The following is a 24,963-nucleotide window of genomic DNA, read 5'->3' as shown; positions in this document are numbered from 1 at the left end:
ACTATAATTCCATTATGCAAAAAGATGTACCAACAGACACAGTAACTGTAAAATCTACAAATAGTACAGTAAATAAAATATACTGTAAATATAGTCAAAATAGTGGGATATTATGGATGGGACAGTCCATATGTGGGCGTGGCTATATAAAGTTGTTGTTACTCGAAAATGGCCTATGTTGGTTTATCCAGGTAACCTAGGCACGAAATAGATAGTCTTTTATAAATGATAAAAAGAATGGCTCAGGTAATTTTTGCATCAATTGTCATTATAGTGTTAGCTATAGTATAGCTAATAAAGATTAAAATCTGTATTAAAAAAAAAATTGTGTTTAAAAAACGTAAACAATTCACAAAAACCTTGCCTTGTCATCATTTCAAAATCTATCAAAATTTATGTGACAAAAAAATGCGATGTGTCCAATATGATGATGTCATATCACTACCATATTTGGGAATATCACTACCATATTTGAGCACATCACACGTTTTCGTCAAACTAGTTTGATAGTGTACACAGAGCTTTAGCCTACTACTACTACTATAGAATACTGATTTGTCCACGAAAAAAAAACCATTGTATGAATGAACTGCATTTAAAAAGTTGAGATAGGATTTCAAAATTGAGGCTGGATAAAGTCTGTGAGTATGATGTGAATATCAATACATTGTAGGCTGATATTTAGTGGAATTCAAATCAATACATGTAATTGATATTAAAGGGTTCATTCACTTCAACAGAATGTTAATCTTCAAGTATTCAATAATTACTACTTTAGCTACGAACAGGAATCATTGTAAAATTGTAGATTTTTTTCTGAAATACCAAAAGACCTAGTATTTGTACAGTGTAGAATAGAGTGTCTGTTGAATCTTGATTCACATCCCTATTTATTACGGGGACACCGAAAAAGTGTCCCCATAATTGGGGTGTCCTCTGAATAGGCCATAGTGTTAAAACATTAGTTTTCCCTTTCGCTTAAAAAAAAAAATAAAATAGGGATGTCCGCTGATTATCATCTCTTTTTTTATCATTTCACAGTAAAATGAATAATTTCATATTTATAGTAAAAGCACCACCTTACAGTACACTAGGTGTACTATACAATATTGAGTTGTCAATGCAGTGCATAGTGGAGAATAACATATTTTTTGTGAATATGATTATTATACGGTACAGTATGAAAAACCATGTACAGTAATGAGTGTGAAGCCATACAATCTACCATCAAACCATAGAGATAGTGAACTCTATATGTTCAAACTAATTTGGTATCAATGTAGATACAGAAATCCAATTGGCCGAAAAATTTGGAATGGCAAGATAAACTACAAACAAGAGGTCATTTAAAGGATTCATTGTTCAACAGCATTGGGCAGAAAACTAAAGTATTGTATTAAATCATAGAGTTTATACCATTGACAATAACAAAGCCTCAATGCCCCTAGTACACTTCAAGTTCATTGTAGTGGGTATATTTGTGATAGTATAATATAATTATCAAACAAGTAATTCTTTGTTATGATCATCCATTCATGGTTTTAGATTTTACACACACCTTGTAGGTAGTATGTATTCCATAAATGTCTCAATATTTTTCAAGATAAAGGCATGTAGTGTGTTGCTATCCAGGAATTACTTCCTAAAGAATATGGCCTAAACACACCCCTAGATAAAATTCTTTGTTATGATCATCCATCCTTTCATGGTTTTAGATTTTACACACCCCTAGTAGGTACAGTAGTAGTAGGTATTCTATAAAAGTCTTTAAATTTCTTCAAGATAAAGGCAAGATTACTGTACATGAATGTAGTGTGTTGGCTAAAGGTGCGTAACCAAGGTGACTAAAGTCATTGCTATCTAGGAAATTACTTCCTAAAGCCTATGGCCTAAACACACCCATCGATAAACATACAATGAATTTTTTTATTTTTAAATTGATGTTTAATAAAACATTACATTGATATTAATAACCGTGGACTTATTTTCAACAGCGGTTAAGGCAGACCGAACATCATAAAATAAACCGCATTTTTAAGGATAACACAACCCTCCTTCCTGTATCCTCCACTAACGTAACAATCAACCACTAATGTAACAATATTAACCACTATACGTAACAAAAATCTACCAAGATTTGGTGGTTAATGTTACATTTAATAGTGGTTGATTGTTACATAGTGGGTGAAAAATCAACACTCTCCCCCTCCCCTCCCTATAACCTCCTCCACCTAATATTACACAAACATCCCTCTTGAAAAAGCTCAGACATTTAAAGTGTACCATAAAATGACTCAGAAAAGATGTTTAGAAGACGTTCACATACGGATCTAGTAATAGTATATGACATAGCTCAACAACTTGCAACCAGGTATTACTTTTATCGATATCTGTAAAGGTTATTCAATTCCAATGAATACATTAATGTTCATTGAACATTCTAACATTAAAACATTCTCTGTAATGCAAGAAGTCTGACTCATAAATAAATTTAGAATCTATTAGAACATTGAATAACAGTAACACCTGTTATTTTAATGTTATTACCAAATTAGGTTAATTAAATATTCATGTAATAATATAATACAAAATCTGAAAAAAAAAGAAATAGTTAAATTGACTGGAAGCCAAACAATGGGTTTTTGGTTGAATACTGTATAACCGTTTATTTTTTCTTTTTATAAAGTGAAAACGTTATTTTTTTAAAAGTTTTATTTTCTATGAAAGTGATTTTAAACCTTATTAAAACTGCCTATTCAAAGTCTTTTTAAAAAATTAATCTTCATTTTCATGTTTTTGGGAGACGATACATCTTTAAAGGAAAAACCATTAAAATCCATATGGCATACCGTACTATGGAACAGCATAAAGATTGAATTCACCTACTACTACTGTAGTGGATAAATATTCATGACCCTGACTCTAATGCACAAGAATTTCTCACATCAGGATATCAATAACAATTTACAGAGATATAAAATTTGATAAGAAGACTGAACTATAGAATTAGAAGGAATAATGTGTAGTCATACGGTATATAAAACACAAAACTAGAACGGTACAGTATTGAATTATGCGAATTCAAAAGAAGATATTATTTTTAAACAAAACTGATAGTTACCATAGGTATTTCCACATTTATAAAAAAACTTAAGGCTGATCAAAAAGCTTTCACTTTTTTAGCACAAAACATTTTAAAATTAGGAACAGTAAATCACACAAACCAACAGCGGTGTTTTAGTTTATAGCAACAAAAAATGAACTCGCGGAGAGGGACCATAATATGAAAAGATAATTCATTGAGCATCACATAATAAATACATGCATAATTTAAATTAATTTAAATTCAAATTGGAACTACAGTAAGAAAAAAACAAAAGTTAAGAATATACTGTAGTACAGTATGTATACTGAAAAATGATTTAGCTGATGAAATATGTCATGAACAGAATTCAACTTATATTACTTTTAAATGTAATCTACAAGTCTCAAATTACAAATCCGTCCACTTATGTTTCTGATTTGAGATTGTTGAGGAATTTTGCCATCATCGTGTTTATCAATAAAAAAGCACAAAAAAATATAATGAAATGAAAGTCGCAATTGCACTGAAGTAAAAAAGAACGTAGATTTCAACAAGAGAGTAAGGTAAATTGCTATTCGGATGTATTTAATAGTTAATTTACGTAATCTATCAAAACCAAGCCTAGTAAGAATGCAAAAAGGTTATCTGGAGGTTTTAACAGTGGGAGGCTAGGTTGTGTTTAAGCTGAGTAGAAGGCCTTGCATTAAAAGCCAGTACGGTTTGTAAGGTTTCAACCCGACGACTTTTTCACAGAGGCCTTTGACAACCCAGTGGTTTGAACAGAAATTGTTCCCTTGTTTCCCTCATGGATACTTCACTGAAAAGTTAAGATTATGTAATGTGCAATGCAAATGTCTTCGCTTTCCACTTGTAGATAAGTTGATTTCCAATCGAGTGGTACATTTTCAATCAGAAACAATTTTTTGAGCCCAGAACAACAAATTGTTTATTTTGATATTTGTTTTTTTTCCCTGCAAAAACCCCTATTAAAGGACAATTTCAATTTGTGGTTGTCCCATTAATAGGAATACCCCTATTTAGTGGATACACCTATTAAGGGGACAATTCTACAGTAATATAATTCTATATCACACTCTGAATCTGAGTTTCTTGAATCCAATTAAATTTGTTCATTTCAAAATCCAATGGATAACTTTCACATTTTACAGTATTCAATGCTAAACAAATTGAAAAACCTAAATCAATTTGTTTCTATTCATTAAAATTGAACATGACTTCCCCATAGGCAATTTTAAGTAAAGTGAGGCAGATACTTAGACAAATTGCATTGCCTTGCACACTTAAAAAAAAAATCACATCATGTAATAAAACAAATTGAATTAATCGAAAGTAGTTTACAAAAATTGAGATTTTTATAAAAAAAACCCCATTGGATTTCCTCAAGACAGTACAATACAATAGTACAATTAAAAATACCTAGAATCTAAAAAATACTAGAAATATAAAAAGTTATTATTATTCTGAAATAACATACGGAATAAAAAATCACGGATTGGCTGAGGCTGATATTAAATGTTGTCAAAAATAAGTAGCAACGTAAAATAAGGTAAAAGGTTTTTATTTATATATTTTTCATAAAAAAAAAAAATTATAATAGGAAACATTTTAATAACTAATCGTTGTTCATAAGGTTAAATATAGTGCTATTTTGGCTGTGATAAAACTTGTTATAGGCCTACTGTATACTTCACACAAGACATAATTTGAACCCCACGCCCCTGGCTGCGATTGGTACAGTAATACATGCAAACCACCTGTCCAATCAAGGTTTCACTATACATGACTAGGCCTAGGCTCCATAAGATTTTTATTTCTAATGTATCACTATTGTTTTCAAAGATCATTTTATAATGGATGAAAGAGATAACTTACACTTTGACATTGCTCGGAGCATCCCAGACACATTCTCCAGTCTTTAAATTTGCATACATATGTTCCTTGGTCTTGGGTTCTATGATTTCCACCCATTCTACCCTGAAATTAAACAGAAGCAAAAGTTAAACTGCATTTAAAATTCTTCGATTTGACATAAAGATGGCACCGTTAAATTCTTTTTGTGTTTTGTTTACACGGAACAAGTGTGAATTTAGCTTTAGGTAGGCCTAGTCAAAACAAAAGAGTCAAGAATAAAATTAATTAATAACAAAATTAAGCTAAACTTTAGGCCAAGAATACTAAAACATATTACGTTAAAGGCTAGTGAACTCAGCCGATAGCAAGCCTGTCTGACTAGGCTGCTGGCCCCATCATCACTGTACTCCATCTCCTTTCAAGATGACGTTTGATACACTCTCATCAATACACTGCACAGGCTAGACATCTCGTTTTCGCACCCTCTACCAAAATATCATGATATATACCACGAAACACAGCCTAAATACTTACTTTTCTTCCATTTTTGTTTTCTTTCAAACTAGTAGGAATCCAAAATGAACAATTACAAAGGGTCTGTTTTTAGGCAGGTGTCAGAGCTCCTGGTTTTAGCGTACCTTTTTTCCGGTTCTACGCCATTTTGATAACTTTTGAGAATAACAAAACTTGAGGCGTTGTTCCGCTAGGGGGCTCACTTCCTTTATTTGTTATTTTTTTAAACAATGATTTTTAAAAACTATTACAGATGGTGCACTCCGTCATGGCGCACTCCGTGAGTTACGCGTACAAGAAGTATAATATCGGAAAGAATAAATTATTTTTGGCATTTTCATTATTTACCGAAGGCGTATCCCCTTACTTCGGGGTTGGGTTTTTTTTGGCATGGTTGGAATCCCTTTTATCATATTAGTTTATGTACTAGCGCATAGAGGTTTCACACTACATAAATCCAGGATATTTTTTATTATTACCAGCATATAGTTAGGCCTACATTAAATAACAACGCTAAATTCATTAACATAAATAATGAATAATAATAATAACACTAAAGTATTAGCATAAATGAATGATATTGACACTTTCCTCCTTTTTATTTAGAAATAATAAAAAACGATTTATAAAATTTAATGAAAATAAACACAAAAACTTGATAACAACAGATTTGTTTGTGATGACACATTTATTGTTTGTTTATTATTTCACATTTGCACTTTATATAGCCATAGTTTTTGTTACCACTTATTGTGTTTCTCGGGACTTTTCGGATCTATATCCACCATTGGCTGTGCCCACATTTTAAAATATAAAGAAACATATTGCTCATAAAATTTTACAAATGTTATTTTTAATCATGAAGTTTTTTAGATGTTGTGCAGTAACAGTTGGCAGAGACTATTGGGTACAGTCAGTAGCTTCTCGCGTGCTCTTGCTTAGACTTTGACAATGGCTTTTCCAAAGTTTGCACCAGTAAACAGCTCACAGAATGCCTTGAACATGTTATCAAATCCTTCTGTCACATGTTCTTTGTACGTCAGTTTTCCCTGTAAACAGCAAAAAAACAAAAGTTCTATGAAGCACTTGGCAAGATATATCCACAGAGTTTATTTTTTTATTTGTGAAGTTATTAATGAACCGATTTACACCACAATTTTCAGAATGATAACTTTAAAATTGTAGGCGCTCTATCGTGCTAACAAACAAACAAACAAACAAAGCAAGTATACTATAGGCCTACTTAACAAATTGTATAAGCGACATGTACATACATGCCTTATGTACTGTATACGGCATGATCCTTGGCAATGATTTTGAACGAATTACCTGCGAAATATATTCTTTTAATTTTTCAAAACCTTCAGGAAATCTATCAGTCCAACGATAAACAATAAAACCTTCTATTTTCAGTTGTCTGCCAACAATAGGAGGATGCACAACTAACAAGACAACAAAATAATTGTTTAATCATTTGGATGAATGCACAAATACATACACAAGGAAGAAAGAAATGGTGGATAAGCCAAATTAACAATTCAATTAGATGAAGACGAGTATCAACTTACTAGTGGATTGGGACTTGGCATTATATCCAGATATAGCACCACACATGGCGATTCTGCCACATTCTGTCATGTTCATGAGTGCAGCATTGGTAATGGTTCCGCCAACCTAGAGAAAAAATTAGATTAGTCGAATTACTGTATATGTCGGGTTTGAGCGTTCCCCTTTCTTGTATGTCAATATTCAGGAAAATATGTCTAGGCCTAACTATTCCCTATTGTTTCTGATTGTCAATTCAGTATTATAATCAGAAAATACTTACATTATCAAAATACATGTGTATTCCATCAGGGCACATGTCTTTGATTGTTTTCTGTGGATCAATCGTTGACTTGTAGTTGAACGCGTCATCAAAACCAATCTCCTTCAAGTATTTTATCTTCTTTTCAGACCCTGCCGATCCAACCACACGGCAACCCTGTACAATTTAATTTTAAAGTTTTTTTTCAGTTAAACTGGAAAACTTAAAATAAACCATAGTAATATATCAAAAGAATGAGTTAATGACAACGCTTCAGACTCAAATATCTTACAAATATTTTCCCAAGTTGTCCGACTACTCCACCCACTGCGCCAGCTGCTCCGCTAACAAACAATGTTTCACCGGCTTTTGGCTTTAAAATCTCCGTAAGTCCAAAATACGCTGTCATTCTGTAAATATTCAAAATCAGATTCCCGAATAAATACAGTTACTCTGTGTCTTTCTTTTTCATATGCTAAAAAAATGTTTCTATTATATTAATAGAATATAGACATAGACATCGCTTTATTCATCCATACATTTGGAAATTACAGTGTTCTTAGCTTTCTATCTCATTAAATAAAAAAACAGTATTAAATAAAGACAAAAGAATATAACTAACGAACATATCTTCTATTGAAAAGGCCAATACCTCTTGTAGGCGTTATATAATTTCAACCATTAAAACCATGATTACAAATAAACCCATATTTATAGCCTTCCTACAATAAACTTATTGAGAGGAGAAGAAGAAATTACCCTGTCATCCCGAGTGATCCAAGCGCCAAAGAATATGGAAGATTTTCTGGGAAATCTTTCACCTTTCTGACGTCAGTTCCATCAGAGATGGAGTGAGTACACCAACCAGGAGAGCATGTAACGATGGTTCCTATTGGATAGTCAGTGTTCTTACTCTCTATTACTCTGCCAATAAAAAAACAAAAGTCATTTTCAATCATATTATAGAAAAATTATAAAATAAAATCAGAAATAATTCGTTCATTTTGATAAGCTAATCACTGAAAAGTTTTAGTTTTCGTTTTCATGGTATAAAAGTATAGTACCTCGTTGATGATGCCTCTCAAATTCAACCCATTATGTTACCGTATCAAACTTTATAATGTTAGGCTATATATAATTTTATCTAATGGCATAAATACATGGATTTAGCCTTAAGCTCTGTCTACACTCTCAAACTTTATTTGACAAAAAAATGTGATGTGCCCATATATCCGACATGATGATGTCATATCACTACCATGGGGATATCACTTTCTTTGTTAAACTAGTTTGATAGTGTAGACAGAGCTTACGAGAAATCATTGAAAACCCTACTTGGCTACTTGTTCTCCAATCATCATATCTCCCTTCTTTAATGTTCTTCGACTGTATGGCCTAGTGGAAACACACAATTATCATTGCATATTATTATAAGTAAATAATTGATTATTTTTTAATATAGCCCTAAAAATTGTTATATAAATCAAAGTAAAATGTATCTATCAATAAGATTTTACATGATTTTTTTTCAAACGTAATTTCAACAACATTTATCAACTACATAACATTTATTAGGCCTATTTCAAATCAAAAATGGAATTTCTACCTCATATATGGATCAACCGATAAGTATAAGGCTTGTATAAGTATTTCTAAAAATGAGAAAGAAAGAGTCAGAATGTATATGTTTTGGTACTTCCAATTTATAGTATCTATACATTTATAGTACCTATAAATTATTATTTAAGTTATTATACAATTTTAGAGAGGTGACTATGAATACATCTATAGTATCAGTATAGCCAATTGGCACTTAGAACCAGGATCCTGAGATTGAGAAGTTAGTTTGCTCATCATAAACAATTTGAATATATGACCAACCAGCATTAATACTGATTCAATAGGCTAACGTGCATAATGTAAAACCAAACATAGACACAAAATATGTATAACGGGTACCTTTAACTGTTTATAATAACCGTTTCTATTTAAAAAAAAATGAAACCTTTAGGTATAATGTTATATCTTCAATATACCTTTTTTTGCTTTTCTTCTTTAATTTAGCCAAAAATAAGTTATAAACATTGTAAACATAAATAAAACATAATGTTTCAAAGAAAGGGCAAACAAATAGTCAGAACTAATCAAGTTATTAAAGGATAAATAGTTAATAAATAAATAAGGGCAACCTTTCTAAACTTAATATATATATAAAACATATTTCCCTCAAATATATAATTCTCTTTTGAAACACAAAAATAGTTATCTTAAACAAGCAAATAATATTCTTTATTTTTTTATTATTTTTTTTTTACAACCTTAAATCATCTGGGATATCATTCCACAGCTTTGCATAAGAATACCTGATAGATTGTTGTTGTCCCATATTTGTTCGATATTTTTGTATAAATAAGTTTTATAGTTTGAAATTTGTATAAATATTGCTCGTCTCCCGGATATTTAGTAGGCCTAAACTTAAGATTAAGATTTCATGCATTTAAACACCATCTATAGACAACCTGGAGTAATTCAAGAGCCAACATACCTCCGTCCTTTATTGGTGGCAGCTTCTCCTCTATTATTTTAAGATCACTCTTTTTTGGCATTCCATCGAAATGCTTCTCCAAAACAAACCTTTTTTGTAAAACCATGTTGACTGCAGTACGAAATACTACTAAAAAATGAAAGCTATTATAGACCAGCATAACGTATACTACTAATGTTCTCTTTGTTTCTAAAAAAACATTGGAATTTAGCTAAATCAAGATTTCGTAAAATAATCTGCATCTACTAGGCCTACATAAAATCGAGTCACAATAATCTCAGAGATTTTGACCACATGTAAAATCGGCCTCTTTTTATCACTCAGTTTTTCCATCGGACAAAATATATTAATATTATTTATTGTTTTTAAAAAATGTTATATTGTTTTTTCTTCGTATGCCACCGTTTAAATATGGCCTATATTGCTGTATAGAGCATGGAAAAGTAGACTTGAAACAGTACAGTACTTACCCTCTAATAGCCTATCACACAGTACTAAATCGTCTCGCCTTTAGACTAATCTTTTTAATATACAAAGAAAATGGCTTGCTGAATATTGAAATGTTAAACAATAGTAACGAAGCCCAACTACCAGCAACAACCAACGCAAATAAATATAATGTTTATCATTATGGAATCATAAGCATCCGTCATCTGCATAAGCAATTACGTTAGAAAATGACAAAAACGCGTTACACACAAGTTAACACGTCGTTTTTTATTCACATTTTTAAGAATATTTGTTAATAATAATAAATGTATTTAACCAGGGATAAATGAAATTTTACTCTTCCTTGATTTAACTCATACTATTCTATGTAATATTGTGCGTGTTTACAACTTAAAATGCAACAAACACAGCTAACTATACTAAACTAATACAAAGGTAAGAACAATTTTAAATTAAACTGGCGAATTTCATACGTTAGTTCAATTTCGAGGCTTTTCGATGTTTGTCTGAAATTGAAGCTCTAAGTAGTATACGTATGAAACGCCATATGTGCAAAAATATTTAAATATTATTAAGTCAAAACGCCGTCTGGAACCCAGGCCAGTGAATTGCATCGAAGCTCCTGTCACACGCGCGGTGCTTTGTTATGATGAGAATTCTCTCTTAGACAGTTATTACACTTTTATAATAGCTTTTCCAAAGTTGCTACCAGTAAACAGCTCACAGAATGCCTTGAACATGTTTTCAAATCCATTAGTAACGTGCTCTTTGTACTTTAGCTTTCCCTGAAAAATACATACATTATACATTATTAACAGCCTTAAGCCCTGTATACACTATCAAACTTATGTGACCTTTATAGAAGGCCATAGTCATTTCACTAACATTTATTTATCAAAAGTTTTCAACATCTTGAACAAAAATGTAATGCATGATGCAACAACGAAAACATTTGATCACATAGCTTGGCTTATATAAAGTTCTGTCTACATTATCAAAATAGTTTGACAAAAAGTGTGATGTGCCCAAATATGGTGGTGATATGCCCAAATATGGTAGGGATATGATATCATGTTCATATATCCGGGGCTTATCACATTTTTTGTCACATAGAAGTAGACAGAGCGTAACTAACAATACGATTTTAAATATGATAAAAATATAATGAACTTCGATTATTAAACTTTTTTAACCGAGTAACATTATTTTTGATATCCCATAATGATAATAATAGTGCTTACCTCATCTATGTATTGTGAAAACTGTTTGATGCCTTCTGGATACCTGGTCATCCACCTCCAGACTAGAAATCCCTCTATTTTCAGTTGTTTTGAAACAATTGGTACATGTGGAACTAAAAGTAACCAAATAAAAATGTATTTATTTTCAATCATTTTAAAAATTAGACAAACTCTTTAAAGCTCTGTCTACACTATCAAACTTTATGTGACAAAAAATGTGATGTGCCCATCACATATTGGGCATACCACCACCATATTTTACTTTTTTTGTCAAACTAGTTTGATAGTGTAGACAGAGCTTAATAGAATCGTTAAAACATTCTAATGATTTCAACTGTATGCATAATGTAATACGTAACGTAATGATTTAAATACGATCTCACTGACGCCGCAACGCAAGGATGTAAGCGCACTACAAGTAATTTGACCAATCACTACGCAATGGATCTTCCGTTGCTTGTGATTGGTCAACTCACGTGCCCTGTGTCAGTGCGTAGCGTGTCAGTGCGTAGCGTCCAAGTGAGAGACTTAAATGAATATATACAACTGGTTAGCCAACAAACACAGACTAGACAATGTAGGCCTTACTTGTTGGTTGCGTCTTGGCATTATAACCTGATATAGCGCCACACATCGCAATCCTGCCATAGTCATTCATGTTCATCATTACAGTGTTTGTCATCACTCCACCAACCTTAAAAGGTAATTGTTAATTAAAATATTACAATCAGTCTTAACTATATTTGCATCCCGTCAAACGATGGAAACGTATGTTAAAATGAATTATACCGAAAGACCGATGATCAGTTTGTTTCACTCTTCATGTTTGATTTCTCCTCAGATTATATTAATAAATGAATTCTTTCTTTATTAATTAAGTCCCACCCGAGGATTGTATCCGCGATTTTTTCGCAAGTATTCTAAATGTAATATATTGTTTGAAGGTTTGCATGGCGAAATTAAATGTTGATATAAAGTTTGCGGTACACCACGTGTATTAGTTCTGAAAAGAACTCACCCCTGAGGACGATCAAAGCATATTGATCGAAACGTCGAGAAACTCAACACTCAACTCAATATACGTGGTGTACCGCAAATGTTATATCAACCTTCTAAATGTACTTAGTATGAAGTACAAATTACGTCAGAATAGGGCAAACACCTGACCAAATTAATTCTTAACTTAAGCATATATTCATATCATTGATATTTGCAATACTTACATTATCAAAATACATGTCGATACCCTTTGGACACAACTCTTTGATTTTCTTGTCAAGATTATCTGTTGTTGTCTTGTAGTTAATTGCATCATCAAATCCAATTTCCTTCAAGTATTTCACTTTTTCTTCAGACCCTGCTGATCCAATGACACGACAACCCTATGAAAGGACCAACAGACAATCAGACAATAGATAGTGATTGGTTGACTTATTTGAAGGAGCCACAGTTGAGATAATTGTATTTTGTTTACCAAATGTGAAAGAAAATTCACATAACACGTGTCAGATTGATTTGGACTAAAGTAACACATGGATTTCTTACAAGAATCTTTCCAAACTGTCCAACTACAGCGCCCACTGCACCAGCTGCTCCACTAACGAACAGCGTTTCACCAGCTTTTGGATTCAGAATCTCTTTAACGCCAAAGTACGCCGTCATCCTAAAACAACAACAAAATAAATAAAATATGCTACCATCATTTAGGCCTAACTTTGTTACCATCACATTGTGGACGTGACTCAATCAAAAGTAAGCGGAAAGAAAGGCGTATACTATATGCAAAAATAATCGAAATTTTTAAAATTACCAGTATTTCCACAATTTTCTAAGAAATAAACAACTATTATTCGGTTATTTTGTTCTTACCCAGTCATACCAAGTGTTCCAAGTGACAACGAATATGGTAGACCTTTTGGAAGAGACGGTAACTTTCGGATTCCTTTACCATCGGAGATCGAGTGCGTACACCAACCAGGTGAGCAGACGACATTGGTTCCTACAGGAAAGTTTGGATTTTTGCTTTCTGTAACACTACAAAAAGAGATCAAATAAAAGATAGAAATTAAAATATCATTAACTGACTAAGGGCAGCTGAGTGTACGATTTTTTCTTTTCCTATCATGCTTTGTTTGTGTGAAATTAATGTGTAAAACATCTAAACGAATGATTAAACATTTATGGTCCTGGTCTACAGTACTACTTCTACTAACAGTGCAAAGAAACATAGGCCTATAAAACCGCAATATCGATAACTACCTTGCCATCTGTTCCCCCATCATGGTATCGCCTTCCTTCAATGCACGTGCACTGTATGGCCTACAAAAACAAACATTTTGATAATATGATGTATTATTGTTTTCATGTAACATAGACTACTTTTGTAAGTTAAGTTTGACATGAGTTTGTTTAATTACCTCATATACGGGTCAACGGTCAAGTACTTCGCTTCAAGAAGTATCTCTGAAATAAATAATGATGAATAACTTAATTTTTAATTAATAATTACTGTATTACATTATACTACATTCTAGTAATTCTGAAGAAAAATCACCAATTTAAACCACACTCTCCACCTCAAATCATTTCCAATCTGCTCAGTTTTTCCACCACAAGTCCCTTCTCCAGTTTAGTCTACCTATTTGATTTTTCTTGTGATTCAGAAAATAATTTTGTTGGAAAACAGTAAAGACTATTACTACTGTTAGACAATTTACAAGCGGAACGTATCCTACAGTACAAATAAATAACGATTTATAAATACCTCCATTTTTTAAAGCTGGCAACTTCTCTTCAACGATTTTAAGGTCGCCTTCTTTTGGCATTCCATCGAAGTGCTTCACCAACACAAACCTTTTTTGTACGACCATTTTGAAATACTTCGATTGACTGTTAATAATAATCTAAAATAAATTATTTTTAAACAAAATAAAAACTAAATAGGTAAAAGTGAGTCCTGGTCCGTGTTCATTCTGAACGTGAGGAATGAGCTGCAGCTAGGAGCTCATTGTACAGTTACTAAGCACCAGCATTAGTGGTTGGGTTACCAGTTCCTTTCCACACTGCCTTATCCTCCCTAGTATTCTCAACCAGGTTCTCATTTACAGCTGGGTGGACTGGGAGTTGTCAGGAAGTGTACCCAAGTCCTTCTCTATGACAGTCAAGTGTCCTAATTACTCGGATACCCAACTATGACAATGCAGAATTTTATGGAAAAGATTTTCAATAAACGTGAACTTAAGTTGGTGCTTATATAAAAAAATTACAATCTAAGCAAGATCTCTGCCTCGTCGTATGTCATAAGACTAATTTGTTTTTTAAACTAAAATAGGCCTATGTCCGAAAGACCGGGCACATTATTTGATACTTATGAACACAACTGTCTACTTACACTGACCAGCACGACTGAAGTTTAGCAACAGAATGACAGTATACGACGTACGTATTAAATATTGTAGTTTCTTATTATATTAAGCAAACATGCACTTTGTCACCCACACTGTGGATATAACAAAGTAAACGCATCCTAGATCAAGAATAAATGAATTAATTTACAATAGAGCGAATGAAATTGATGGACCGTGTTTTAACTCGAATATGCTAGAATGAATAAGTATCAGAAATTCCGTCATGCAGGCCTATCATGTTTGTAAAATGAACTGACATATATAATAATTTGTACAGAATAAATTAACATCTTGTGCAAACCAAGGAAATTATTATTAATTTATAAAGTATGACATTGCAAATACTCATTATAGTCCTAGAGGATTCTAAATTTTTTCAAGAACTCAATCCAAACCTCTGTCTACATTATAGTTTGAAAAAAAATGTGATGTGTCCAAATAATATGGTAGTGATATTCCCAAATATGGAAGTGATATGACATCATCATGTCCTTATATGGGCACATCACATTTTTTTTGTCACATAAAGTTTGATAGTGTAGACAAAGCTTTAAAATAAAATATTGTTTACCTTTATCAAATTGTATACGGGCTATAGGCCTAAAACATTTTACTGGCCGGGAAGAACGCGGAAGTAACATACACTGAGTATTGATATACTTAAAAATTTAAATAATTAACCATATTTTTAAAAATTGTAAGATGTCAGTATATGTGAATTATATGAACGTGGACCTGGTGCGGCCTAGATATTTTTCCTTTCTCTAAATTTACATATCAAACATGGATGATGAGTTGATGATATAATCAGCTTCTTGGATATTAAGGATACCCAATTACATTCAGAAATATAAATATATATTTCAACCCAGGTTTCTGGTTTCATTTCATTTCATTCATTTTCCAAAAGCGTCGCAATATAGGCCTAATCATCGAAAACTGCCAAGTCATCATGCTATTATATCTGACTAAATTAACAACTCCTTGATAGTAATGATTGACTGATTGATTGAAATTGTGCATTGTCATCTTATGTGCTCTCTTTTTCTGCCTCTCTACGTTATATGAATAATCATTATGTTTATGCAATCAAGTCATGTCCTATTCCATGCTGCTGAGACTCATCCAACAAGGGTAGGCCTACTCATAACGAGATATACCATTATGCTTTATTATTTCTCATTACTCCGACATTTCTTGTAGCCGCGGCGGAAAATAATCAAACTGCTATATAGATATGAACCAACCGTATTATGAGTGGAATAAGGAAATTTCCACGTTAGCGATTTCCAAACAAAATAAAGAATCGAAATTTGAGGAGGCAGTAGGCCCTATATGATATTAAATTTGGTTAATATTAATAATAATAATATCTAAAATGACTAAAATATAAATAAATTTCTAAGCAAACAATTTTTTTTATATCATTCTCACTCCTGATAGCGATCAAAGAATTTTGATCGAAACGTCGAGAACAGTTCCTTCAGAACTAAGGTGTACCGCAAACTTGTAAATACCAACATTTTTATATCTTGTTACACAAATTTGAAAGTAAAATACGAGCTGAAATGTGAAAGACTAATCCTATTCAGTATTTAGCAAAATAGAAGCTATTAAAAAATATATTATATATAGATTATGAGATTAAAAGTATAAAAGCAATTCAGTACTTCACACACAATAATACTAAATCGTGATTCAATCTCTTTACCTAGATGGCGCTAGATGTGTTCATTTTGTCCATAAAAACAAACAAACAACTCCACGTCGGCGATTTAAAAACAGAAAAATAGAGCGGGGTTGGTGAAATCTGTCCACAATAGGTTACTTTTCTGTCCATAATAGGTTACTTTCTGTCCACAATAGGGACTAGAGGGCGCTATTGTTTGTCCATAATAGGTTACTTTCTGTCCACAATAGGGACTAGAGGGCGCTGTTGTTTGTCCATAATAGGTGACTTCCATAATTGGCTGTCCAAAATAGGTGACTTTTTGTCCACAATAGGGGACTTTATTGGAGTAGTGCGCCATCCATTATGTTGTCCATAATAGGTGATTTTTGTAATGTGTAACTTGTGTAGGAAACTCCATAGCATAGTAGACTAGTAATTAAGTAGCCTGGCCCTAGTATAGGCTAGATAGTGGCCAACCAAGTACTATTACTAACTAAACTAGACCTAGGCCCTAGGCCTATATCCTATAGGCCTCCAAGTCTGAGTTAATAGTAGGAAAGTTGTATCGTAAATAATAATTTGCTTTCTGGGAAGAATTATGAATTGCCTTTTGAATTCCAACAAAACCAAAAATAACCCTTCAACACCTTAAATCCTAATAAATGTAATTCAAACAAGTCTTCAATAGAGTCTTCAAATAGGTTTTGAGAGAAAAAATCCTATTAAAGTGTGATTTTCCGTTTTTTTTTAATTGTTGTATGAAATTTTTATTCTGAAATAAGTGATCAATCAACCAATAGATAATATTTCTAGCACTTTCAAACTATAAAAATAAGGTAGGCCCTATGTCCCAAGTGTGTCTAAAATCACTTTCCTTGTTGTTTTCCTTTGTATACTCCTTGTTGTTTTCCTTTGTATACTTTTTATTCTCTAAACATAATATTTCTCAAATGGTGCCCACACTACAATCTAACCACTAGGAGTAATAGAGCTTTGTTCAACTTGACCAAGACATATTTTATATAATGCATGTAACAAGATGTAAAGACAAGTGGAATTACTCAAGAATCAGACAATGTTCACTAAGTTACAGTGTGTATGTAAATAGTTTGAGAGAATATTATGGCACATTGGACAGGATTTAAGGTTTTAAGATTGTTGACATTTGCTCATTTAGATTTAGCAATTAAATATAATCTATTTGAAGCATTATACAATCATTATTTTTATAGGACGTGATAAGGTGTGATCATCAGCAAATTAAAAAAGAAGAAATATTATTTACAATATCACCAACTTTGACTTGCGCTTTATTTGAAATAAAATCTGTAATCCATTGGTGTTTTCACCAACAGCTACTGAGTTATTAAGTTCTTTTTATTAGACACCGTCCAGTGCAGAAGAAAAGTCAAGAAAACAAAAATTAAAATGTTTACAGCCTTTAACTGTGCCCATGAATGAAAACCTTTGAAAGTAAAAGTTCAATATTATACATTTTGTTTAATTCCAAACTGAAAAAATGTAATTAGTATATTATTATAGTATTCTAGATACATCAAAGCAATTTCTCAACAATCTTACAAATTATAGGAGTTAAAGACGCTTGACAACAGCTTTTCATTTCATCTTTGGGTTTTCCATTCCTTTTGTAAATATGTAGGCTTACAACATTTGAATCTTCCTATTGTTTTAGTAAAATACGTTTTTATACCTTTATACCTTTAATTCCTGATGATAGTCCACATAGGTTATATAGATATATGATAATGTTTTCTCTTTACCGTTAATTTTTTGTTTTTTTTTGTTTTGTTAACAGTAATAATAAAATCAACTTTATCAATTTAATATTGCAAAAGACATCAGAGTTCAGCACTTCATTTCGTCATTTTAGGTCGTCCCTTGTTTCAAAATCCATGACAAATCATCCCAGTCAGTAGTCAATCAACAGCAGCAGTTCTCATCCATTTATTATATTGTTGTATAATTAAATGAATCAATTTTAATGTTTAAAGATGTATTGTCCCCCTGAAAAAATAATTCTTAAAAAAAAAATTTCCATTCCATTTTATTGCAACATAATAGTTATCCACATTGACCAAAAATTAGATTGAAAAAAAATGTATTACCTGAAAAAAATGTAATTTAAAGCAAAAAATGGTCAAATTGGCTGCTAGCCAATGGATTTTTGGTTGAATTTAACCATTTATTTTGTCATTTTACAAGTGAAAACATTATTTTTTTTTCGTTTTTTTTTTTCGATTAACTTTATTAAAACTACAAAATAACATATTCAAAGTCTGATTGAATTAATTTTTCATGTTTTTGAGGGACAATACATCTTTAATAATGAAGCAAAATAAATATTATTTTGAATCATTAGGAATACGACAATAAATCCAGTTTACATACACGCAGTGTACAATCAACAATTTTGTTCTGTATTCTAAATTTATTCATAATCTAAATCACATTCAAAAATACTGAATTATATTAATTTTAAAAGTGTAAAAATATGGTTAAACTACAATTTAAAAAATAGCAAAGATAAAAAAACTACACCATAATTATTATGTTTATTACTATAAGTATTGACCGATGATGATATGATCAAAGATATTATGTTGAAATGATGTACCTTTTCATTTCAGCAGGATATATGGGCAGAATATCAAACATCTGTATGCCTATAATAAAAAAAGGAAATAGTTAAACACTATAATAATGTTTAGGTATTGTATAATAAAAGTAACTTCAATCTTAGTAATGCTGAGTCAAATTGTCATGTTGTATGGTGGGACACAGTTATGTTTAAATATTTTATTGCATTTATAAAAAAGATATGTAGGATTGTTTTACTAAATTTATGTTTATGCCAGTTGTCAGAGTCAATTATTACCATACTCACTATATAAAAACTTATATTAAATGTTTAAAGATAAAGGCTTTATTGAATGAAGGCTTTATTGAATGAATGCTTTAATAATATAACATTTAATTAAATTTTGAAATATTTTCTGCATGAATTTGTCAGTGGATTTATCTATTCTTTGTATGGTGATTGTAATGTTTATAATGAATGGAAATAAACAAAGAAATATCTACTTTTATTTTCCTAGCAAAGCAAATGAATAGAACATTTCAAATGTATTGTCAGTAAGTTTTTCTACTACGGTACTGATAATATTCAGTTTCTCATTTGTATCCTCCTTTTCGAGATTACTTTTGCAAACAAATACTGTTTTGAAATAGGCTTCTTTTTGGGATTTCACAGTATCTTGATCATATTGAAAAATCTCCTAAAAGATGTAGTGGGTTATATGTAAAGTATTTTTCTTCAATTGTAGGTTGGGCCTATCTGTTACTTACCCTAGTTAATAGACATTTCCATGCTACTGTACTATAACATTGATCAGAAGATACACTGTACACAATCTGTAATACACGCAAAAAATATGGGAAAACAATTGTGAGATTTAAATAGATGACATAATTAATAACACAGTAACACTAGCTCTGGTTCTACTATACTGCCAACCTATTAACTGTCCGCACTGTCTGGATAAGACTCGTTCATTCACAAAATAATAAAAAAAACAAAAATTTTAATAGTTCAATCTAGCAATCTAGATGTTTGTGATTTGAAGATTTCGGTCTTCAAAGTATAGTAGCGGTGGCAGTAGTAAAAGACCGTATTAAATAGTGACTAGGCCTCTAGTCACTTAGTGACCTGCAGAATAGGCAATATAGTTACGAGTAAAATAGTATGTTAGTCTATATATATTCATATTATATTAATAAATAATAAAAAAACAAACAAACAAGATAACTGAGGCTAGGCCTAGTTGTTTGTAGTAGGAAACATATCTACCTAATATGGAGCCCATGTCATTTGTATTCCTGTAAGCAGGGAGGTACCCTGCTGCTGTATCTAAGCTAGGCCTAGCCCTAGGCTAGTAGTAGTAGGCCTAAGTAGGCCTATAGTATAGAGGTAGCCTAACTAACAGGACTAGGCCCTAGGCCTAGGCTAGAGAGACTTAAATAATAATATACTAATTAGGCCTAGGTCGGTAGCTTCAACTCAAAGTCTGAAGAGAAAGCAAATTAGTATTACTTCTACTCGCGAAACAAACTACGTACGTACGAGAGTACGCCAAAAAAATCACCTATTATGGACAACACAATGGATGGCGCACTACTCCAATAAAATCCCCTATTGTGGACAAAAAGTCACCTATTTTGGACAGCCAATTATGAAAGTCACCTATTATGGACAAACAACAGCGCCCTCTAGTCCCTATTGTGGACAGAAAGTAACCTATTATGGACAAACAATAGCGCCCTCTAGTCCCTATTGTGGACAGAAAGTAACCTATTATGGACAGAAAAGTAACCTATTGTGGACAGATTTCACCAACCCTATTGGAAAAATATGAATCGAAACGGAGGTGGTAAGATATCATTAAAATTGTTTGCTAATTATTAAAAATAAACGGATCTGATCTGGGTCAAATAAATCTAGTTATTATAACATTTTAATGAAACACTATCTATCAAAATATTTCTAAATTTTCATTAAACAGGAATTAATTATACGCAGGCCTAGCTCACTGGCACAAAACGTCGTTTTCATTGGCGACGAGCCCAGTGATCCCCGCGATATAACAGATCAATTTGTGACCTTTTTAGGCCTAGCTTTGTATTGGATCTTAGTTTAGCATGTTTCCTCAATCTAAAACTGTCATTAACTACAGGCCTGGACTACGGTTTATATTTTAGATTATATTTGCTTTAAAACATCAGTATATTTAGTAATTTTTGCATTATTTATTACATAATATATATTAATTATTCCATCAATACAGGGAGAGGTGCAGCCTCTACAGAGGATATGCTGGAAGCTGAAAACAACAGACTATCTGACAATTTAGCAACAAAAGTTTCAACATTAAAATCGGTCTGTATATATCTCGTTTAGTAAAGCATGCAAACATACACAAATGAGGTTTATGCACAATAAAGAAAGATGATCACAAGCTACAGACCAGGCATTTACACCTGTTTGTTATCATCGCCTTCTCTCCAGTTTGCTTCTCCTCCAACAAAAATTTTTAAAAATTCTTTGAATTTTCAAATTTCATAAGCTGCAATAAACAACTTTTAAGGAAAATAATCAAAAACAGTGCAAGGTTTCTTTGAATTTTGATTTCTTTATTTAATTTTTTATATTTTTGTTATTGCAGCTTGCTCTTGATATTGAGACAGAGACTAATGATCAGAATCGATACTTAGATGGAATGGTTAGTGAAGATTCATCAATTTTAAACACAGGGCAAAAAACCATCAGACTTTAAATTATAGCTATTGATTGTGCAACCTTCTTTCAATATGCATTGAAAGATTTCATTATTGAAAACTTTAAGCTCTGTCTACACTATCAAACTTTATGTGACAAAACATGTGATGTACCCATATATGGACATGATGATGTCATATCACTACCATATTTGGGCATATCACTACCATATTTGGGCACATCATTATCATATTTAGGCATATCACTACCACATTTGGGCACATCACACTTTTTTGTCAAACTAATTTGATAGTGTAGACAGAGATTTTTACTTTAAAGAAGTATATAAATATTAAGAAATATTAGATGACAATACGACAAACTATAAAAGTGATATTATTTTGTTAAAGATGTATTGTCCCTTCGACTAATTCCAAAAAAATAAAAAATAACAGATTTCGAAAAAAGGTGGGTCATTTTGAAGTATCATAATAGTTATTAACTATCACCAAAAATTTGTCGAAAAAAAAATCATTTAACTGATTTACAGACGTTTTTTTGTTAAAAAAATTACTCTGACTTCCAGTCAAAGTTTTCGATCAAAACATACCCCATAATGAAATGAAATTTTTTTTGTTTCAAGGGACAATACATCTTTAAAATCCATTTTTTATTTGTCCTCAGGATGGTGAATTTGATTCAACCCGAGGCTTACTAGGAGGATCTGTGAGGCGGTTTGATCAAATGTTAAAATCTGGCAAACACAATCGCAAACTTATGTGTTATCTTATTCTTACCTTATTATTTTTATTTATTGTGTTTTATTTTTTAATAGGACATGTGACAAGAGGATAATAATAAATATATAAAATTGTGTAAATATAAAATATTTATTTGTATTTTGACCCTACCGTATTTGATATTACAAGTTACCTTTTTTGTTGTAACTTTAAATGTATATTACAGAACAGCTATAGTATCACTGGGCCTATTGCTCACTTCTCGTAAAATGTAATAGTATTTTAATGTCTAAGTAACAAAAGTAATGTGTACTGGCACTATTATAAAAATGGCTGTTTTTAATTATGATGCAAAGTTATTCAAATTAATTTATGCATAACAAATATTTACTTTCAAATGTTACCACCATTTACAATTTATTTTGCTTTGACTTCCAAAATATAATTTAATAGTTTTTTTTTCCAATTGCATGGGCTAATATATTAGATTTTTAAATAGGATTCTCTCAGATAGCTTTTGTTTTTTTATGGTTATAAAAATGCTAAATATGATAAAAAGTCATATAATTAAAGTCAGGAAGTTTTGCAATCATGTTTTTTTTTTAAAGTAAATCTTTAAAACATATTTTGTTCTTGCAAATAAAACAATAGTTATTCATACTCTGTTTATACTTTTATTCATTATTATATATAAAATAATGTCGTAATTTGCATAATTTAAATTGATCTCAGCATTTAAACTTAAAATTCTAAGCATCTCGCACTCCTCACTCACTGTAAATCAGTAATAATTGTCATAGCCATATCTCCTCTCGCCACAATATAACACTATCTATGTTTAACATTTATTCTATTACTAAATAAGTTACATGTTCACCATTAAAAATAGCAGCACAATTAATATCTATCGGTACTATTTTTCTGTGGCTCTTTAAGCTGGAAGCCTACCAATAATATTACTATACATTTAGTTGTGAGCTGTTGAGTATTAGAACCAAATCTTGAAAAAGCTGATGAAATTTGTAAGACTAGAAATAGAACTCGCTGCGAGAGTTTTAGAAATATAGAAATCACTGCGGGAGTTGTACAAATATAGAAATTGCTGGGAGAGTTGTACAAACAGAGCTCGCTGTGAGAGTTGTATAAATATAGAACTCGCTGCGAGAGTTATACAAATATAGAAATTGCTGCGAGAGTTGTACAAATATAGAACTCGCTGCAAGAGTTGTACAAATATAGAACTCGCTGCGAGAGTTGTACAAATATAGAACTTGCTGCGAGAGTTGTACAAATATAGAACTCGCTGCAAGAGTTGTACAAATAATCTAATATATTAGATTTTTAAATAGGATTCTCTCAGATAGCTTTTGTTTTTTTATGGTTATAAAAATGCTAAATATGATAAAAAGTCATATAATTAAAGTCAGGAAGTTTTGCAATCATGTTTTTTTTTTAAAGTAAATCTTTAAAACATATTTTGTTCTTGCAAATAAAACAATAGTTATTCATACTCTGTTTATACTTTTATTCATTATTATATATAAAATAATGTCGTAATTTGCATAATTTAAATTGATCTCAGCATTTAAACTTAAAATTCTAAGCATCTCACACTCCTCACTCACTGTAAATCAGTAATAATTGTCATAGCCATATCTCCTCTCGCCACAATATAACACTATCTATGTTTAACATTTATTCTATTACTAAATAAGTTACATGTTCACCATTAAAAATAGCAGCACAATTAATATCTATCGGTACTATTTTTCTGTGGCTCTTTAAGCTGGAAGCCTACCAATAATATTACTATACATTTAGTTGTGAGCTGTTGAGTATTAGAACCAAATCTTGAAAAAGCTGATGAAATTTGTAAGACTAGAAATAGAACTCGCTGCGAGAGTTTTAGAAATATAGAAATCACTGCGGGAGTTGTACAAATATAGAAATTGCTGGGAGAGTTGTACAAACAGAGCTCGCTGTGAGAGTTGTATAAATATAGAACTCGCTGCGAGAGTTATACAAATATAGAAATTGCTGCGAGAGTTGTACAAATATAGAACTCGCTGCAAGAGTTGTACAAATATAGAACTCGCTGCGAGAGTTGTACAAATATAGAACTCGCTGCGAGAGTTGTACAAATATAGAACTCGCTGCAAGAGTTGTACAAATATAGAACTCGCTGCAAGAGTTATACAAATATAGAACTCGCTGCGAGAGTTATACAAATATAGAACTCGCTGCGAGAGTTATACAAATATAGAACTCGCTGCGAGAGTTATACAAATATAGAACTCGCTGCGAGAGTTGTACAAATATAGAACTGGCTGCGAGAGTT

At 31.6% G+C, this 24,963-nt stretch overlaps 4 protein-coding genes and 1 long non-coding RNA gene across 7 annotated transcripts in view; 1 reads left to right on the top strand and 4 right to left on the bottom strand.

The window, feature by feature from the left end:
* The window catches only part of LOC144847620 (uncharacterized), a 62,235-nt gene extending 56,583 nt beyond the window's left edge, over positions 1 to 5,652 (bottom strand). For all 3 annotated transcript variants that reach the window (XM_078704071.1, XM_078704074.1, XM_078704073.1), the window contains exons 1-2: positions 5,492 to 5,652; positions 4,979 to 5,080 (exon numbers count right to left, since the gene is read on the bottom strand). In XM_078704071.1, coding sequence (XP_078560197.1) covers positions 4,979 to 5,080; positions 5,492 to 5,502 — 113 coding nt within the window. In that variant the 5' untranslated portion in view covers positions 5,503 to 5,652. The remainder of the gene's footprint in view (positions 1 to 4,978; positions 5,081 to 5,491) is intronic.
* The window catches only part of LOC144847682 (BET1-like protein), a 133,416-nt gene extending 110,263 nt beyond the window's left edge, over positions 1 to 23,153 (top strand). The window contains exons 2-5 of the mRNA XM_078704170.1: positions 21,019 to 21,040; positions 21,455 to 21,546; positions 21,833 to 21,889; positions 22,570 to 23,153. Of these exons, the coding sequence (XP_078560296.1) occupies positions 21,022 to 21,040; positions 21,455 to 21,546; positions 21,833 to 21,889; positions 22,570 to 22,740 (339 nt within the window). The 5' untranslated portion in view covers positions 21,019 to 21,021 and the 3' untranslated portion in view covers positions 22,741 to 23,153. The remainder of the gene's footprint in view (positions 1 to 21,018; positions 21,041 to 21,454; positions 21,547 to 21,832; positions 21,890 to 22,569) is intronic.
* LOC144847666 (prostaglandin reductase 1-like) lies at positions 6,200 to 9,932 on the bottom strand. The gene is made up of 9 exons (XM_078704154.1): positions 9,823 to 9,932; positions 8,884 to 8,929; positions 8,613 to 8,672; positions 8,037 to 8,201; positions 7,570 to 7,687; positions 7,299 to 7,454; positions 7,039 to 7,144; positions 6,800 to 6,912; positions 6,200 to 6,519 (listed from the first exon to the last, which is right to left on the bottom strand). Exons 1-9 carry the CDS (start codon positions 9,926 to 9,928, stop codon positions 6,409 to 6,411), a joined length of 981 nt encoding a protein of 326 aa, XP_078560280.1. The 5' UTR covers positions 9,929 to 9,932; the 3' UTR covers positions 6,200 to 6,408.
* Positions 10,525 to 15,050, bottom strand: LOC144847665 (prostaglandin reductase 1-like). The gene is made up of 10 exons (XM_078704153.1): positions 14,905 to 15,050; positions 14,278 to 14,416; positions 13,931 to 13,976; positions 13,773 to 13,832; positions 13,383 to 13,547; positions 13,059 to 13,176; positions 12,737 to 12,895; positions 12,102 to 12,207; positions 11,514 to 11,626; positions 10,525 to 11,057 (listed from the first exon to the last, which is right to left on the bottom strand). Exons 2-10 carry the CDS (start codon positions 14,381 to 14,383, stop codon positions 10,947 to 10,949), a joined length of 984 nt encoding a protein of 327 aa, XP_078560279.1. The 5' UTR covers positions 14,384 to 14,416; positions 14,905 to 15,050; the 3' UTR covers positions 10,525 to 10,946.
* Positions 19,149 to 20,868, bottom strand: LOC144847685 (uncharacterized). The gene is made up of 3 exons (XR_013613772.1): positions 20,756 to 20,868; positions 19,959 to 20,024; positions 19,149 to 19,276 (listed from the first exon to the last, which is right to left on the bottom strand). It is a non-coding gene; the product is annotated as an uncharacterized LOC144847685 (long non-coding RNA).
* Positions 23,154 to 24,963: the final 1,810 nt, after the last annotated feature.

This window comes from Antedon bifida, chromosome 7 (genome assembly GCF_963402885.1).
Source record: "Antedon bifida chromosome 7, ecAntBifi1.1, whole genome shotgun sequence".
NCBI lineage: Eukaryota > Metazoa > Echinodermata > Crinoidea > Comatulida > Antedonidae > Antedon > Antedon bifida.
Note: the sequence above shows the minus strand (reverse complement) of the source record. Positions and strands in the feature narration are given on the sequence as shown.

Bases quoted from the DNA above. Each gene is read 5' to 3' on its own strand.
- LOC144847665 (XM_078704153.1), bottom strand. From the start codon at position 14,383: ATGGTCGTACAAAAAAGGTTTGTGTTGGTGAAGCACTTCGATGGAATG. The intron at 13,548-13,772 runs GTAGTTATCGAT...CTCTTTTTGTAG, and splicing joins ATGGGGGAACAGATGGCAAG to TGTTACAGAAAGCAAAAATC. The intron at 12,896-13,058 runs GTAAGAAATCCA...GTCCTTTCATAG, and splicing joins GACAGTTTGGAAAGATTCTT to GGTTGTCGTGTCATTGGATC.
- LOC144847666 (XM_078704154.1), bottom strand. From the start codon at position 9,928: ATGGTTTTACAAAAAAGGTTTGTTTTGGAGAAGCATTTCGATGGAATG. The intron at 8,930-9,822 runs GTATGTTGGCTC...TCTCATTTTTAG, and splicing joins GCCACCAATAAAGGACGGAG to AAATACTTATACAAGCCTTA. The intron at 7,455-7,569 runs GTAAGATATTTG...TAAATTGTACAG, and splicing joins GACAACTTGGGAAAATATTT to GGTTGCCGTGTGGTTGGATC.